At 41.2% G+C, this 17,281-nt stretch overlaps 3 protein-coding genes across 3 annotated transcripts; 1 reads left to right on the plus strand and 2 right to left on the minus strand.

Moving 5' to 3' along the window:
* Positions 1-1,370: 1,370 nt before the first annotated feature.
* FOBCDRAFT_136379 (ABC-2 type transporter-domain-containing protein) lies at positions 1,371-6,150 on the plus strand (the record flags this gene model as incomplete). The annotated part of the gene is made up of 7 exons (XM_054705245.1): positions 1,371-2,453; positions 2,509-3,143; positions 3,200-4,091; positions 4,148-5,080; positions 5,139-5,372; positions 5,427-5,656; positions 5,721-6,150. The coding sequence occupies 7 exons, from the start codon at positions 1,371-1,373 to the stop codon at positions 6,148-6,150; spliced, it is 4,437 nt and encodes a 1,478-aa protein (XP_054561220.1).
* Positions 6,151-7,843: 1,693 nt separating this feature from the next.
* Positions 7,844-9,016, minus strand: FOBCDRAFT_136963 (uncharacterized protein; the record flags this gene model as incomplete). The annotated part of the gene is made up of 1 exon (XM_059607967.1): positions 7,844-9,016. The coding sequence occupies one exon, from the start codon at positions 9,014-9,016 to the stop codon at positions 7,844-7,846; it is 1,173 nt and encodes a 390-aa protein (XP_059467432.1).
* A 177-nt stretch (positions 9,017-9,193) lies between these two features.
* FOBCDRAFT_94782 (uncharacterized protein) lies at positions 9,194-10,154 on the minus strand (the record flags this gene model as incomplete). The annotated part of the gene is made up of 2 exons (XM_054705246.2): positions 9,194-9,958; positions 10,005-10,154. Coding segments are annotated over 2 exons (915 nt in total), but the record flags the coding sequence as incomplete, so codon positions are not given.
* Between the last annotated feature and the right edge of the window lie 7,127 nt (positions 10,155-17,281).

The raw sequence follows: 17,281 nt of genomic DNA on the forward strand, positions 1-17,281 counted from the left end.
TCTTCGGTGTTGGTCGGACTTCTGACCAAGTCCGTTTGTCCGGAAAGCGTGGGTCAGTGAATTAACCTCATGCCGGTACGTAGAACTTTGGAAGATCTGGGGGTGGAGACGAGGGTCCTTGGTGATCTTAATGAGTAATGGAAGGCCTTGGCATTTGGAATCCAGGCTCGCGCTTCGGCTTTCAATAATGATACGACATGACTCAGCATCTCTTTGGATGTCATACAGTAGGTGAGACTGATATGTGCGTAGGATTACTGTCATTGACGCTGATGAGGCTCTGATGCAATAACAGGCTTCTCTGTACTGACTACGTAATTTGACAAGACTTTAGTCCAAAAGAACGCACTCCAACTTCGAGTACCGCTCGGTAATGTCATTCATTTCTAACGGCACCTGTTAATAGAGTAACCGTTTCTAACTAAGTTCTGTGTGGTGATTATAAGCTCTCAGCCACAGGTCTCGACTGCAAATACCACGTCTAGCTCACTATTTAGACATTACACCATAACGCCTGACCAATTGCTACAGTATAGATGCTGATAAGAAGAAAATCTAGAATATGACTCTTTTGCCTCCCTTCAGGGGGCATAAGAAGCTCCAATTCGTCCGCCAAGACGATTCAACTCAGCACCACAGAAACGAAGGATCTTGCAAGACAACAAGAAAGCAAGATGGCAGGCGGCACCAAAAAGAAAGCTCGTCCGTACAGCTTATCCCAATGAATGGTGTCATGTGGGAGGAAGGTTGCAAAGACGGTTTGGGGCAATCAGAAGGTCGTGGCGGTCTGAGTCTATGAGTCAGTCATGAGGTTAGCAAATACACTTCTGGTTTAACACAATTGGTAACCATTTCATGATAGCTTGTGTTGCTATCATATTCATGTACGTCATTGTAAGTCCTCTTTTCCTTTTTTTTCTTTTTCAAGTAGAAACAAGATATCCCAGAATATACTTGCCAGGGTCTGAATATCGAGTTGAAATATTGGAATCATTTGACTTAACAGTCCTCCTAAAATCATGGTCCAGCGATTTGAGTCACCCGCGGCCCGTTGCACGAAACCGAATGTCCGTCCCACTTTTCCCGCGGTTCGGCCAAGCACGGAGCCCAAGGGCCTGAATGGAAATCTTTACATTTCACCCGCGATGCCAAATCTTGTATATAACTTTAGTATGCTCTGAAATGCATTTTAAACTCGAGCTCATTACATATACACTCGTTCTCGGCAGCTGACAGATACTCGGTGATCAGCTAGAAGACGAACCTTAGCACATACTTTCCTTACCTTCACATTTTCTCTTTTTAATACCTTTGTTCTCTACAACACTTCCGCTTTAATTCCCCGCCGAATCTTCCCAAACCTCGATACAATGCCGTCCGATATCATCAGTTCCGAGAAAGAGAAGCCTGCTCCTGTGACGGAAAAGGCCATCTCATCTCGAGACTCGATCAATACTTTGACTCCCAATATGGGCAAAGGAGACAATGGCCCTGGAAATGAAGAAGACCACATTCAGGAGGAAATGGTTCAACTTGCCAGGAGATGGACGACCCGATCCCAGGGCGCCGGTGCTCCGGAATCGCTATTTCCTCTCCCTGAAGACGGGCCTCTCAACCCGAACAGTGGCCAGTTCAACGCCAAAGCATGGGCCAAAGCTTTTTACAAAGCGCGAAAGGAGGCCCTGGAAGGCAATCCACCCAAAACAACAGGTGTTGCCTTCCAGAACCTCAACGTCTACGGCTTCGGCACGGATACCGACTTCCAGAAGAGTGTAGGAAACATTTTCCTAGACGCTATCACTTTAGCCAAACGGGTCATCAACAAGAAGCAAGAGCGCGTCGATATCCTGTATGACTTGGAGGGTGTCGTCCACAGTGGCGAGATGCTTTGCGTGCTTGGCCCTCCTGGCTCTGGTTGTTCGACATTTCTCAAAACGATTGCTGGCGACACCCATGGGTTTCACGTTCAAGACGGAGGGTCTTCTACCATCAATTATCAAGGCATTCACCCAAAGCAGATGAAGACTGCTTTTCGAGGTGAAGCGATTTATACGGCGGAAGTTGACCATCACTTTCCCCAGCTTACAGTTGGCGACACTTTGTACTTCGCGGCCGCTGCTCGGTGCCCAAGGACTATTCCTCGCGGAGTCACTCGCAAGGAGTATATCGAGCATCTACGCGATGTGACCATGGCTATTTTTGGCATTTCACATACCAAGAATACCCGTGTGGGTGATGACTTTCTCCGAGGCGTTAGTGGCGGCGAGAGGAAGCGTGTCACAATTGCCGAGGCTTCCTTGAGCTATTCACCGCTACAATGCTGGGATAATAGTACTCGAGGTCTCGACAGCGCTAATGCCATTGAATTTTGCCGTACGTTGCGTACTCAGGCTGATGTACTCGGTTGCACTTCATGTGTTGCCATCTATCAAGCACCTCAGGCCGCATACGACGTAAGTATACAAGGTGAAGATTCGTTGGAACGAAGCTATACTAACTTCGTGGCAGCTTTTCGAAAAGGTTCTTGTTTTGTACAAGGGCCGGCAAATATTCTTCGGCAAGGCCTCCCGCGCTCAAAGATATTTCGAGGAGCTTGGGTTTGTATGCCCGGATCAACAGACCACAGCAGATTTCTTGACATCCATGACCAGCCCTCAGGAGCGCATCATTCGCCCAGGCTGGGAGAACAAGACACCTCGAACTCCTGAGGACTTTGCTAAGGCATGGAAACAAAGCCGTGACCGTGCACTGCTCATGGAGGAAATCGAAGACTATGTCCAACGTCATCCCTTCAACGGCGAGCATTACGACAAGTTTCTGGAATCTCGACGCATGGATCAATCTCCAGTTCAGCGAGCCATGTCTCCCTTTACGCTCTCTTTTTTTCAACAAATGAGCCTGACACTGTGGCGAAGCGTGGTCATGCTTAAAACGGACCCTAGTCTCACCCTGACGATGTTGACCATCAACACTCTCCAGGCTATCATCGTCAGCAGTATCTTCTACAATCTTTCCGAGACTACAGCGGCCTTCCAGAATCGTGCTGTTCTATTATTCTTTGTTATCTTGATGAATGCGTTCAGCAGCATCTTGGAGATTATATCTCTATATGCCAAACGCAAAATCGTCGAGAAGCACGCTAGGTATGTGCAACATGGAAGCATGTTACATTCGACAAGACAAACACTAACAGAGCTAGGTATGCATTGTACCATCCAAGCGCTGAAGCACTCTCTGCAATCGTCGTCGACCTACCGTACAAGATTGTCAACGTTCTTATCACGAATATCACGTTATACTTTATGGGCAATCTCCGGCGGGAAACAGGTCCATTCTTCTTCTTTCTTCTGGTCATCTTCACAACTGTCATGACCATGTCAATGCTATTCCGACTCATCGCATCCGTCACAAAGTCAATCGCCCAGGCCATGGCGCCGGCCGCCATTATCCTACTCGGATTGGTATTGTACACCGGCTTCACGATTCCAACGCAGTATATGCGCAGCTGGATCAAGTGGTGTCGCTGGGCTAACCCTATCTTCTACGGCCTCGAATCAATCATGTTGAATGAGTTCGCTGGTATCGACTTTCCCTGTGCCAGCTATGTCCCATCAGGCGCTGGCTACGATCAAGTGGTTCCGAGTGGAAGAGCATGTGCAACGCAAGGAGCGGTTCCAGGCCAGGACTTTGTGAGCGGCTCTGCGTACTTGAGCATCGCCTATGGATACGAAAATTCACATCGATGGCGCAACTGGGGTGTCATGATCGCATTTGCTGTACTTTATCTCGGTTTGCACCTTGCGGCAGCTGAGTATGTGGCTTCCGAGCGGTCCAAGGGCGAAGTGCTGGTTTACGTACGCAAGGCTATGAAGCATTTGAAGACAACATCCAGTGACATCGAAAGCGGCCCTAGGACTACAAACAACCAACAAACTGTTGACAGTGATAGCGGGACCGCTGGAGTTGAGAAACAGAAATCGGTGTTTCACTGGGGCAATGTTTGTTACGATATCAAGATCAAGGGAGAGCCTCGCCGCATTCTGGACGAAGTTGATGGGTGGGTCAAGCCAGGCACTTTAACAGCACTGATGGTAAGACTTCTTGTGTTCAAGATTCAATCAGTACCACGGCTAACTATTCGTACTAGGGTTCCTCTGGCGCCGGAAAGACTACCCTTCTCGACGTCCTTGCTAGTCGTGTAACTATGGGTGTGGTTTCGGGCGATATGCTCGTCAACGGAATACCACGAGACGATTCCTTCCAGCGAAAGACCGGTTACGTCCAGCAACAAGATCTCCACGTTCCTACTTCGACAGTCCGAGAAGCTCTTACCTTTAGTGCCCTCTTGCGGCAGTCTTCGCAATATACGCGGCAGGAAAAGATCGACTACGTAGATACGGTCATCAGCCTATTGAGTATGGAGGACTATGCTGATGCTATAATCGGTGTACCTGGAGAGGGCCTCAACGTCGAGCAACGTAAGCGACTGACAATCGGTGTTGAGCTTGCGGCGCGCCCCCAGCTTCTTCTCTTCTTTGACGAGCCCACTTCTGGCTTGGATAGTCAGACTTCCTGGTCCATCTGCAACCTGATGGAAAAGCTCACCAAAAGCGGCCAAGCTATCCTCTGCACGATCCATCAGCCTTCTGCTATCTTGTTTCAGCGATTTGACCGACTGTTGCTCCTATCAAAGGGTAAGACGATCTACTTTGGGGATATTGGTAAGGGTTCTTGCACGCTTGTTGACTATTTCACTCGCAATGGGGCCCATGATCTTCCTGCCGGATCTAACCCTGCTGAGTACATGCTCGAAGTTATTGGTGCAGCCCCCGGCGCAACCACTAATATCGACTGGCCTGCTGTATGGAGAAGCAGCCAAGAATATCAGCGAGTGCAGGAGGAGCTTGGGCGGCTTTCGGCATCAGCACCCTCCCAAATCGTGACCGAAGACCACTCCGTGCATCAAGAGTTTGCGGCAACTGCTGTTGAGCAGTATAGGCAGGTTACGAAGCGTGTCTTTGAACAGTATTGGCGAAGCCCGGGATACATCTACGCAAAGGTCTTGCTCTCTATCGGTTCGGTAAGTCTCCCAACATGCAGTTCAAGAGACAAGCACAAATACTGATTCCTTTGTTTAGTCGCTTTTCGTCGGTCTGTCATTCTTGAACGGCGACAATACGCAGCGTGGCCTCACCAACCAGATGTTTGGAATCTTCATGTTCTTGAGTTTGTTTCCTAATCTGGTCAACCAGATTATGCCAGTTTTTGCTTCTCAGCGCGTCATGTATGAAGCCCGAGAGCGCCCTTCGAAAACATATTCTTGGAAGGCATTTATGGCTGCAAACATCCTCGTTGAAATAGCTTGGAACTCAGTGAGTACTTGCACTGGAACAATGGACCGATTATCAAGACTAACTTGAACGCAGATTATGTCCCTTTTCGCCTACATTTGCTTCTACTACCCCATCGAACTTTTCAAGAACGCGGAATGGACTGATGCCGTCCATTCTCGAGGCTTTACTATGTTTTTGCATCTTTGGATCTTCTTTGTATACACTAGCACATTCGCACACATGATGATCGCTGGGCTTCCAACCGCTGATATTGCCGGAGGTGCCAGCAATCTCCTCTTGATCATGATGTTCACATTTTGCGGGTAGGTTCTGTCACCTTAGAAAGGGCCACCAATGCGACGAGTATCGACTGACGTTTACCTACAGTGTCCTTGCTGGACCAGACGCAATGCCTGGGTTCTGGATCTTCATGTACCGCATCAACCCTTTCACGTACATCATCGAGAGCTTCATAGGTACTTCCCTCGGCAATGCTCCCATGTACTGCGCGGACAACGAATTTATCCCTTTCACCGCCCCGAACGGCTCGACTTGCGGCGAGTACGCCTCCGATTTTCTGTCTCGGGCCAGAGGCTATCTGGCCGACCCCGACGCCACCGACTGCCAATACTGCGCCATGTCCGACACCAACCAGTTCCTCAGCTCTATCAGTGTCAGCTATGGAAACAGATGGAGAGATTTTGGCTTCATGTGGGTCTTTTGTATATTCAACCTCAGCCTCGCCATGCTATTCTACTGGCTTGCGAGAGTCCCTAAAACTCAGACGCGTGTGGTGAAGTCGAAGGAGAAGCGCTGACTAGTACATGGAGGAGTTGATGTCGCAGAAGGGGAAACTCATTGAAAAGACTGGTTTGACATGGATATTGGCTTGTATTAGTAGACTTTGTTGCATTACCTTCGTTTAGATTGATCTTGAATGGAGAGACTTGAGAGTGACCAATTTGACAGGTCCCTTAAATGCATATAGGATGTCATAGGCCATCATCCTGTGGTGTTTGTCTGTGAATCTAAGCAGAGTGGTCAGCCTATCTGACCCATCTCCCGCCTAATGATGCCTCCATCTTAGCCTATGCTAAGCCCTAGACTATACGATAAGTTACGCTAGATCAGCTGTTAATTATTAGTCGCAGTGAGAAAACACCAGTAAACGTCCAGTTTTTTTTTAGTGGGTTGTCTCGTATTAATCGGCGAGCTGACAAGCTGACTCAAACCGACGAGCTTCGACGTATTTCTCGCACTACTTATTCACAACACAATATGACAGGCCAACATGTTAGCGTAATGATTATGTGATGTTTTCTTCCATAATACTAGAATAAGCCTCTCTCATCATTCAGCTCCACCCTTGTGCGAGCCAATAGGAGGACTGATGCCGAACAATAGCGCAAGCAGAAGGGTAGGTTTTCAATTTACGGATTTATTCCTACGTAAAACTCATGATTTATTTGGTTTTAATGTCCCACGAACTCTTATCCTACGGACTCTCGGTATAACCCCTTCTGATGATTTGGCAAGTAATGTATCCCTGTTATCCTTTGCTGCCGCTTGCAGTGGTCGGTTTGTAGGTTTATGCAGCTCAGATACTCTTATCCCCCCTGCTCTTTCCGTATGAATGCCGTCCTTTCCTTTGCACATAGTTCGTTTGAGATTTATGACAATTTTAAAGATAATAGCATAGGTTGCCAAAGAAGCGCTGGAGAACACTTGCCTCCTCTTGAATTTCATACCTCTAAGCGCCTTACGTAACAAACCCAGTAAGGGTTCTGGAGCTTGCGCCGACTCAACTTCAATTACTTTATTCAACGGGGCTAGAATACTTTTACCAATCATTGCCAACGACTAAATATAGCCAGCGCTTCGCAAGGGCTTCATCTGTGACATATTAGGTGTTTGAGAAGTATTTAATCAAATGGTAATAATGAAAGTTGCGGGATTTTTAGTGCACTAGCTTCTCTGGTGCATTCGCTTATCAAACACGTCACGTTAGTAAAAGTATAAAGCGTACACTTGCACCTAATTGATATTATTATAAGGGTTTAGTGTCTTAAGAGCCTGGAAGACCTACTGTAGTTGCGAGGGCAGCCGAGGCTTCTTATACACTGATGTGGAAGGCAGTTAATATTACCCTATACTAAGTATACATCCTATAATAAACTTATAAAACAAGAAATATTTATATACTTTTAATCCTAATAGCATTTTTTTAAAAAATAGGTTTGAAATTAGAAGTATTTTATTTGTTTTTATAAGCTATATCTATAAAATTGCAGTTTTGTGTAAATCCTACGGCGAAAGGTGGGCGACAAACTTTGATATATCAGGCATATGACGCAAACAAAAAGGCAAATGGGCTATCCTTAACAGGCAAACTTGATACATCTTCATATGATAATGTATAAACGGTGGAATTGCATTCGTCTCTGTTACAATTTTACCCGCTGTGAACTTGACTGAAATACGAAGCTGATCCAGGTCTAATTAGGCATTTGCTAACGACCACGGGAGGAGTGGAACAGGATTAAGTAGAGAGGTAAAACACTACACACTGCAAAGAGAGCGATGATGATGTAGTACGCGTATTGTACTGACTTACTTGATGAAACAACCATCATGGCCCATGGCCAGATACCGGCTCCCAGGCTACAACTACCGATCAACAGGCTGCAAACAAGAGCGGTCCACCAGCCGAGGCCTCGGAGAGCAATAGCTACGACCAGATTGGGAATCCCTCCCAAGAAGATGGACATGGCCAAAGTCACCTGCTGGGCCATAGCGGCTGATGGAAACGCACCGACAGAGGTGGCAGCTGCGAGTGCGATACCAGCTCCACACGCCGAGAGCAGGATAACGTACGGGGGGATGAATATACTCAGGAAGGCGAAGAGGAATTGACCAACGGCGTAGATGGCTGTAAGTGATGTTTGAAAATCAGGAATCGATAACCACAATACCGTGTTAGTTCTATTCGACACAATGGACAGTACATTGCCGATGGACGTTCGCAGGCTCGCCAACGCCCCAGCGGCACAGAAGCCAGACAGGGCGGCGATTCCCACAGAGACAACGACAACAGGAAGCACATTGAAGTGCTTGTTGGAAAGGTCCACGGTTAGAATACCCGGCCGTGTCCGCAAATCGGGCCCCATGACGTGGGGGAGCGGCACGTACCAGTAGAGGAGGCCGAGCAGGACGGTGAAAAGAGCAATGATAAGGTAAGCCCACTGCAGCGCTAATAGATTATGAGCGTCTTCCGTATGAATAGTAACAATCTTGTCCGAGAGCACCGAGCTTAACGTGCCCCCAACTGCTTCCAGGCCGGTGCCAATTAAAATCCGGGTTGTCGCGTAATTGGGCGGCCCACAAAGGCTGTTAAACGTACTAGCAATTATCTCCATAATGCCCAGGCTTGCCCCGACCAGGATGTTGCCTACGATAAAACCGGGATACGACTTGACAGCCCCGCAAGGCCAGAATATAAGTGTTCCGACGCACGATATGGCTAAGGACGTCGCAATGGTTGCCTTAAGCCCGACACAGCACATGATCGGATACCCGGTTGTTGGGCTGAGAATTCCGGCGCTGACATAGCAGGCTGAAAACATGCCCACGGCCTGGGTTCGGGTCTTAACGACGGGGATGGTCGCGTTGATGGAAAACAGCATACTGTAAATAAAGCCGTTGAGGAAGAGGAGTAAGTTGATGACAGCACAGTACTTGACGCATTCAGAGCCACGCATCTCGACGATGCACTTGGGTTGTTCCAGATTGATAAAGCTAAAATAGACCATGTCTTGTTCCGGAAGGGCCGGAACTGTTGCAAGAGAATCATTCCTGTTACTGTGATACTCTAAGCCGTTGGCACTCGGCGAGTTTTGGGAGCCTGCCTGGGATGGAAGATGTTGCATCCATATTCGCGTGCTTTCATGCGAAAGGAGACCCAGTGGATTGGATGGTATCAGTCGTTTAATCACAGGGGGGAGTGTTGGGATAGCGGCCCCTATGATGGCCGTGTTGACCTCTATTGCTGACCACAAAAGCGCCATGCCAATGTTGAAGGGCCTGAGAGCAGTCGCGTTCTCAGAATTGATGACGGCAAGCTGAAGATTATAAATGCGCGCCACGTCAATAACGCCGACGAAGGTGACGCCCAGGATAAAGGACAGAATCACCATGCTCTTCCGCCATGGTTTCAACGGCAGTGTTGATAGCGCTGGGATAGGTAGTACGAGGATGGCAAGCTCAGTGGCGATATTAATTGGCCACGTACTTAGCCAGATGTCCTGGATAGGAATGCAGCTGGTGTCCAGGGCAGCCAAGTTGTACGCTGCCTCCACGGGACGGCAGCGAAAGGCCGTCAAAAAGGTCAAGATGACGCCTCCGAGTAACACAACCACGAGGGTAACGTAAGACCCGACGCGGAGGAACTTCTGCGACTGCCGCGCGATGTCGATGTAGAGCAGGAGGATCGAAATCTTAGCCGTCGCTAGAGACGGAATGAACATAACCATGGTAGCATACTGTGTCCGTAGCTGTGTGGTATTACCGTCTCTAAAGTCCGTCGAGTCACCAAACGCGACTGTGAAAGATAGCCCAAAAGCGAGGATCTGATAGAGTTAGTCGCGGTCGCGGCACGCGCGCTGTGCGTCTCACCCATGGTACAATAAAGACATAATCGTCCCAGCCATGGCGCCTTGCTACGCCGAAGCGGCTGACGACGCGGCCCAGGGCAAAAAGGCTGGCAACAAGAAACGTCACCGTAACGGTTATGAAGATGGTTCTGCTGTGCTTGTCGAGTAACATGAACATTGGGGCCGTGACGCTGCCCTCTTGGCCTGGTATTGCAGGTTGAGGAGCATGGCGGGAACCAGCAGGTGACACCGTTATAATGGTTGGGAGTGCCTCTCTCAGGGGGCGCTGGCAGCTGCTCGAGAGCGTGACCCTTGCTCGTGGTGACATCTCTGGTCACAATTCTAAGTTTGGTCTAGCCAAGTTCGATACCCTGAAACTGGCTCTCGCTAAGTGGTGATGTCTATACCAACGAATGCTTATCAAAGAACTATGTCTAAGATAATCGATAAGATGCTAAGATTTCTTTACACTTGTGCTATTTTTTTAGCCTTATTTGGCAAAAGATGCAAAAATGCCATCGTTCTGTCACCCGGTATAGAATCAGGGTCATTGTAGAGTGATGGTGGGCTGCCAAGTCATGTAGACGTCTCCGCACCGACACTGAACCCTGTTTCAAGCCACCGGTAACTCACTTTATGGCGGAACTCTCATGGATCTTGAAAATTACAGGTTGCAATGATTGGGGATGTATAAATGTGGTTTGGTACTGGACAAGGCCGATTTCTTCGTCTATAAGATGCTGCTAGTCAAGATTCCCATATTTTGAGATATTCTGACTTGTCGCAGGGAACCTCAAAGGAGGTATCTTCTTACCTACTGTACTTGCCACATAGGGCTGATCCCTTATTATCAGAGGTACCGGCACGTGCAATAATGACTGAGGATATGCGACACATTTCCAACCCTTGCAACCTGTAGCCGCTCTGACACGACCCACCATTGGTAAACCATTAGCTTCAACCTTGCCGTTAATCAACGGAAGATGTCGATCATTGCTACGTACCCTTGTCAACGCCTAGTTCAATCCAATTCAAGTCGATCTTTTGAGCGAATTGGCTTGGGGGGGGGTGGGGGGGGTCGGGTTGAATTGTAGGCTTGATCTTATCGTAATAAGGCCAAAAAGGGACTAGAGCCCCGCAGGTGCGCTTTTTTCTAGCTTTACTAAGCCTACCCTAGATTTATATTTAAAATCATCTAAAATCCCCTTTTAGTAAGAGATACTTAGTAATCTTGATAATTAATTAGAGAATTATCCTTTAAATAAGTCTTAAGAAAGTAAAATTAACTTATTAGGTATCTGAGTTAAATTGAATTAGGGGGGCCGTGAGTTGAATTGAATAATTCGAGTTGAATTATAAGAGGCGTTGATCCTTGTGAGGCGTTTTGTTATGAACAAGGACCCGAGCGACCCGGGGAAGCAGAAAGATCTATAACTGTCACTCAAATGACCTAACGCCACTAGCTCGCGCAGGTGCAACGCCAGGGGAAAATCATTCCTTAATTAAGTTATAATAGCCCTACTAATGGAAAGGGCGGCAGAGAGATATTAAGGCCTGGTAGGAGGGATATAAAGGGCAGAGGAGCCAGTGGAAACAGGACTTCTGTGGTTTATGATATGTGCACTAAGAAGTTGCTATAATTCTGAAACTAATTATTTATCTCCTGAGAGCTATTAGAAAATCCGGGAATTACCCTTCTTTGTAATAGTTAGTTCCTAACTGTGGATAAACTAAGCCGTGCTAGGTTTATTATTAGTAGATTATATAAGGCATAATACTAAGCTTATTAAAGTATTATATCTCTTAATAGTAGATTTAATATATGTTAGGCTTAATTAATATAAAGAAGTTTTATTAATAGCTAGTAAGCTAGAATTTATAAAAGTATAAATAAATATATTTTATATACTTATATTAGGTATAATAAATTAGTAAGGTTATTAAGTAATTAGTATTAATCTAGGCAGATTAGTAATAATTATAATAGATTAGTCTTAATTATAATTCCTTAGTAATAATTATCTTTAGTAGGTAGTAAGGTAATTAATAGAAAATATAAGATATATATAATAAAAATATTAGGGTTATAATATAATCTCTCCCCTCCCTTAGGCCTTATCCTTAAGGCCTAGTTAATATATTTTCTATTAATTATTCTTAGTAAGTTTAATTTTAATTATTATAACCCTAATCCTAAGAAATAAATTAAAGTTATTAATTTATTTTATTTATATTATATTATATTTATCTTTTTTTATTATATTAATAATTTTAATTACTATTTAAGGTTTATTATTTTTTCTAATTATATTAACTTTTTTACCCTTAGGTATTAATTTATATTTTTAATTAATCTTAATAAGGTTTTTATATTCTTATTTATAATATCCTTTTTTATTATAATTAAAATATATAATTTTTAACTTATTTTATTTAATTATTTTAATAGCTATTAATCTTACTTTAATATTATAAAATATATTAATTTATTAAATCCTTTCTTAGGTAATATAATATTAAGGTTTATTATCTTATTAATTTTTATTTCCTTATAAATTATAAGTTCTTTAAGTAAATTATTAATTATTAATCTTAATTATTATATTAATATATTTAATTAATATTTTAAGTTAATATTTTACCTATAATTCTTATTAAATTTATTTTTTAAATATATTAAAGAAAAATAATATTAATATATTTTAATCCTAAGGTAACTTACTTATAAGTTATAAAAACTTAACTCCTAAGGTAAATACTAATTTAGTTTATTTAAGTATTTTAATTTTTCTTTTTACTTAGCCTTTTTTATTAATAGTTTTAAATACTATCTTAAGTGCTTTTTTTATTTTATAATATCTATTTTCTTTAAAAAGTAAGGCAGTTTATAGTTATAAATTATAAGATAGGTTTATTATATAATTATTTATAATAGGTTAAAACTACTAAGCTATAATTTTAATAAGTCTTTTAGCTATATATATTACTTTAGTAAAGTTATTATAAAACTAATTTAAGTAATATATAATAAAAGCTTAGCTTTATATAAGGAATATAAATAGTTTACTTAGGGTTTTATTAAAATACTTAAATAGGCTAGGCTTAAGGACTTCTCTTAGGTCTCTCTTATTATTAGCTACTAAGGCTAAGTTATATATCTCTTATTAGGTATTATTATTACTTTAATTCTATTAGTATTATAAAGTAATAAATTCTTTTAGTATTTAATATATTTTATTTATTTTATTAATAATATTCTTAAGCTACTTATAAAGTTATTTAACTTCTAAGTTATTAAAACTTTAAAAAGAGTTATTTATATTATTTATATTTTAATTAGTTAATAAATAATTAATTAATATAAGATTAATAAGTATAATAAGTTAATAACCCTAAAGGTTAATAGTTATATTTTATTATTAAATAAGGTTAATATTTATAAATATTATATTTATCTTACTTAATATTATATAATATAATTTAAATAATAGCTATTAATATATAATAGTTAATTCTTAATTATAAATAAACTAAGTTATATTAGGTTTATTATTAGCAGATTATATAAGGTATAATATTAAGCTTATTAAAGTATTATATCTCTTAATAGTAGATTTAATATATATTAGGCTTAATTAATATAAAGAAGTTTTATTAATAATTAATAAGCTAGAATTTATAAAAGTATAAATAAATATATTTTATATACTTATATTAAATATAATAAATTAATAAGGTTATTAAGTAATTAGTGCTAATCTAGGCAGATTAGTAATAATTATAATAAATTAATTCTAATTATAATTCCTTAGTAATAATTATCCTTAATAGGTAGTAAGGTAATTAGTAGAAAATATAAGGTATATATAATAAAAATCTTAGGGTTATAATAATATTTTATAACCTATTTAATTCTTTTTATACTATTAATACTAATATTATAACTTTAGGTTTTTAACTTTAAGTAATTAAACTTATATAAAACTTAATATATTTCTTCTTATAAAACCCTATAATTACCCCTCTTTTATCTTAGATTATATAATATATTATCCCCCTCTAGTTATGCTCTTATAGTCTAAGACTATAACTAGCCTAGTTTATATATTATTAAGGCTTAGTCTTTTTTAATACCCTTTTAGCCTGCCCTTAAATAGCCTTAAGCTACTTACTATATAAGCTGCCTAGGTAAAGGGCCTTAATAAATTTCCTTTCTCTCTAACCTAAATTTACCTCTCTAATTAACTTCCCTTTTAGCTTATTAAGTTCCTTTAACTTAGAATTAAGAAAGGCTGCTTTAATAAGAGGGTGGCTATTATAGAGAAGATATATAAGTAGGAGTATCTTATAACTAAAGGCTATTAGCCTAATATAGCTAATATTATCCTTATATAACTAGGCCTCTCTGATTTCTATTACTATATTATATAGGTATTATTATAATATAGCTATAATGTTATTAGTAGTTATAATTAAAAGGTATTTAAATTAGATTACTTACTAGTAAGTTTATAGTATGGTCTCTACTGCTTAGCCTCTGGCTAACCTAGAAGTAAAAGTGCAGTAGATAATTTAAGTATGGTATCTATAGGGATTAGTAAAAAAGTGGCCTTTAAAGTAGGTTATAAGAAGAAGATTAAAGCCAGCTAAAGAGTAAATAAGGCTTTTTAGCTAGGTTATATATAGCTAGGTTTAGGCTATAATTAAGGCAGCTAATTATAATAATATTAACTTAATAAAGCTTTATTTACTAAGAGGTAATAAATATTTAAATTATATTAAACTTTAGAGATACTTAGATATATTTTTTAAGGCTAACTTATAAACTTAAAAAAAAGATTTAATATATATTTAATATAAATCTAAAATTAATATAAATTAATATAAGTTTTATACTTTTATTATATATAATATTATAAGTAAGTTAAGCTATTAGTAATCTTTTAACTTAATTATTTTATTTATAATTAATATAATATTATAGGTATTACTTTAGTATTTAATTTATTTATTTAATTTATTTATTAGCTTATAGTTAAAATATTATTATAAGTTAGTAATTTAATTTAAGTTATATTATAAGTAATTACTAAAATAGTATTATAAATATAAGTCCTTTATTAAAAAAGACTTCTAAAAGTAACTTATATATACTAATAATATATTAATAAAAGATATAAGAAAGTTTTTTTATATTTATTACTTCCTTTATAAGAATTTTATAAGTTAATTTATTATAATTATAATATTATTATAAAAGATTTTAATTAAGAGTTTTTTTAATAAAGGTAATTTAATTATAAAGTCTATTATAATTAAGTCCTAAGGTTATTATATTACTAATAGTAATTATATCTATTTATAAGGTTTATATCTTTAAGCTTTTATTTCTAGGTATAAGTTATATTATTTAATAATATTTTTTATATCTTTTTGTTTAAACTTATATTCTTAGTTATAAAGTTATTTTAATATCTTTATAATATTTTAATATCTATATAGAGGATGTAAATAAAATTTATAAAAAAAGTTATAATTTTATTTTAATAGAGGATTTTATTTAATTATCCTAGGTACTATTAAGAGACGATTGAACAGTAATCGTCTAATAAATTGTGTTATCTCGCTTAGATTTTGGACTTGAATCGGTTGGGCTTGGGCCGAGTTGCTGATTGGCTTAAAATAACCCCAACCCCACACTTGGGGTTAGCTAGTACGAGCTTGGGGTTAGCATAATGCAGAGGAAAGGGGACTATAATTGATAGAGAAAAACAACAAGACTGCTTCTCTCTTTACTTTCTCTTTACTTTCTATAATCAAGATTAAAGAGGCGATATCAAACAACAATGGAGGACATCGTACAGCTCAATCAGGATTATCAAATACTCATCTGCCGGCTATGTCAAGCAGCCGTTCGGCCCGGCAGCAGCATTGAGTCACATTTTCGACGGCAGCATCAGCTCAAGGGACAAGTGCTCAAGGATATCATAGACTACTATGGTGAACTAAAACTAGCTGACCCGAAGCGTATTGCAGTACCAGAAGATAACGGCCCAGCAATCGAAGAGCTCGTTATTTCAGGTGGGTATAGCTGTTGTATATGCCGATATCTTACTATTGCATACGATAATATTGTCCGTCATTGGAGAGAGGCAGGGCATAATACAGCAGAGGAACCGTGGACTAAGGTGCGGCTACAGACGTGGATGGGAGGAAGGCATGCGCGCTACTGGATCGTTCGAGATGATAGCGATAGGAATGGCCCGTTAGAAGTGGCTAACAAAGCTGATGCTGGAAATCAGAGTGCTATAGACAAGGTCATTGCTGCAAGTCTGGCTCGACTAAAGGAAGAAGACGCCGTACGACTACGGAAGGGTGACTTGGAGGAAGATATCGACCGTGATTCGCCGTGGGTCAAGAGGCTAGGCTGGGTACGACACTTTGGCTCCCGGGACTTGATCAGTATTCACGATGCAGCCCAGTGGCTACGGGCGAGGGCAGCAACAGGCAGGTGGGCTCAGAATCAGGAAGATGAGGAAGCAGCTCGTGAGCGACTATTGCTCAGCCGGCTCGGACAGAGCTTTGATCGTGAGGTGGACCGTTGCTGCTGGCGGCTCGATAGCGTGCCGACCGAGACGTTGCAGTGGCTCGGCAGCATCACATCAATGACCCCAAGCGGCGTGCCGTTTGGCCGTAAAGGCAAGGAAGAATCGATGAGCCAGTATAAGTCTGTCGGTCACCGTTACTTAAGCTTCTGCTGGAAGGCATACCGTATCGGGCGGAAGGAAGCGTTTAAATGCTGGGCCGTTCGCTTTACGGATGAGCAGTGGAGCTTATTGCATGATGTCGCTGAAGAGCTCGAGAGTGATAGGGTTCCAAGCAGTCATGACAGCGGATTCTTCAGCGGCAGAGAGAGACAAGCTAAAGATAAAGACGAAGACGAAGACGGGGACGGAGACGGAGACGGAGACGGAGACGGAGACGGAGACGGAGACGGAGACGGAGACGGAGACGGAGACGGAGACGAATATCAAGACGATGATGATAGTGACGAAGGCGAGCAAGGGGATGAAGGTATGACTAGCCCGCTGCAGGATGCACTAGACCGAGCCGTCTTCCGGTTTATCGTGGCTTCGATCAAAACTCACGTTGGCGGAAACACATATACGAATTCGCTACTGTGCTTCTGTGCGGCACTTGGTATCAAACCACGCCCGATGGGCTATATAGAGCCGCATTTATATACTGGTCTGCTAGCTGCTATAGTATGGTGGGCCCGGCTGTTCTTTTTGGAGGCTG

The sequence above is a fragment of the Fusarium oxysporum genome, chromosome VI, assembly GCF_013085055.1.
Source record: "Fusarium oxysporum Fo47 chromosome VI, complete sequence".
Taxonomy (NCBI): Eukaryota; Fungi; Ascomycota; class Sordariomycetes; order Hypocreales; family Nectriaceae; genus Fusarium; species Fusarium oxysporum.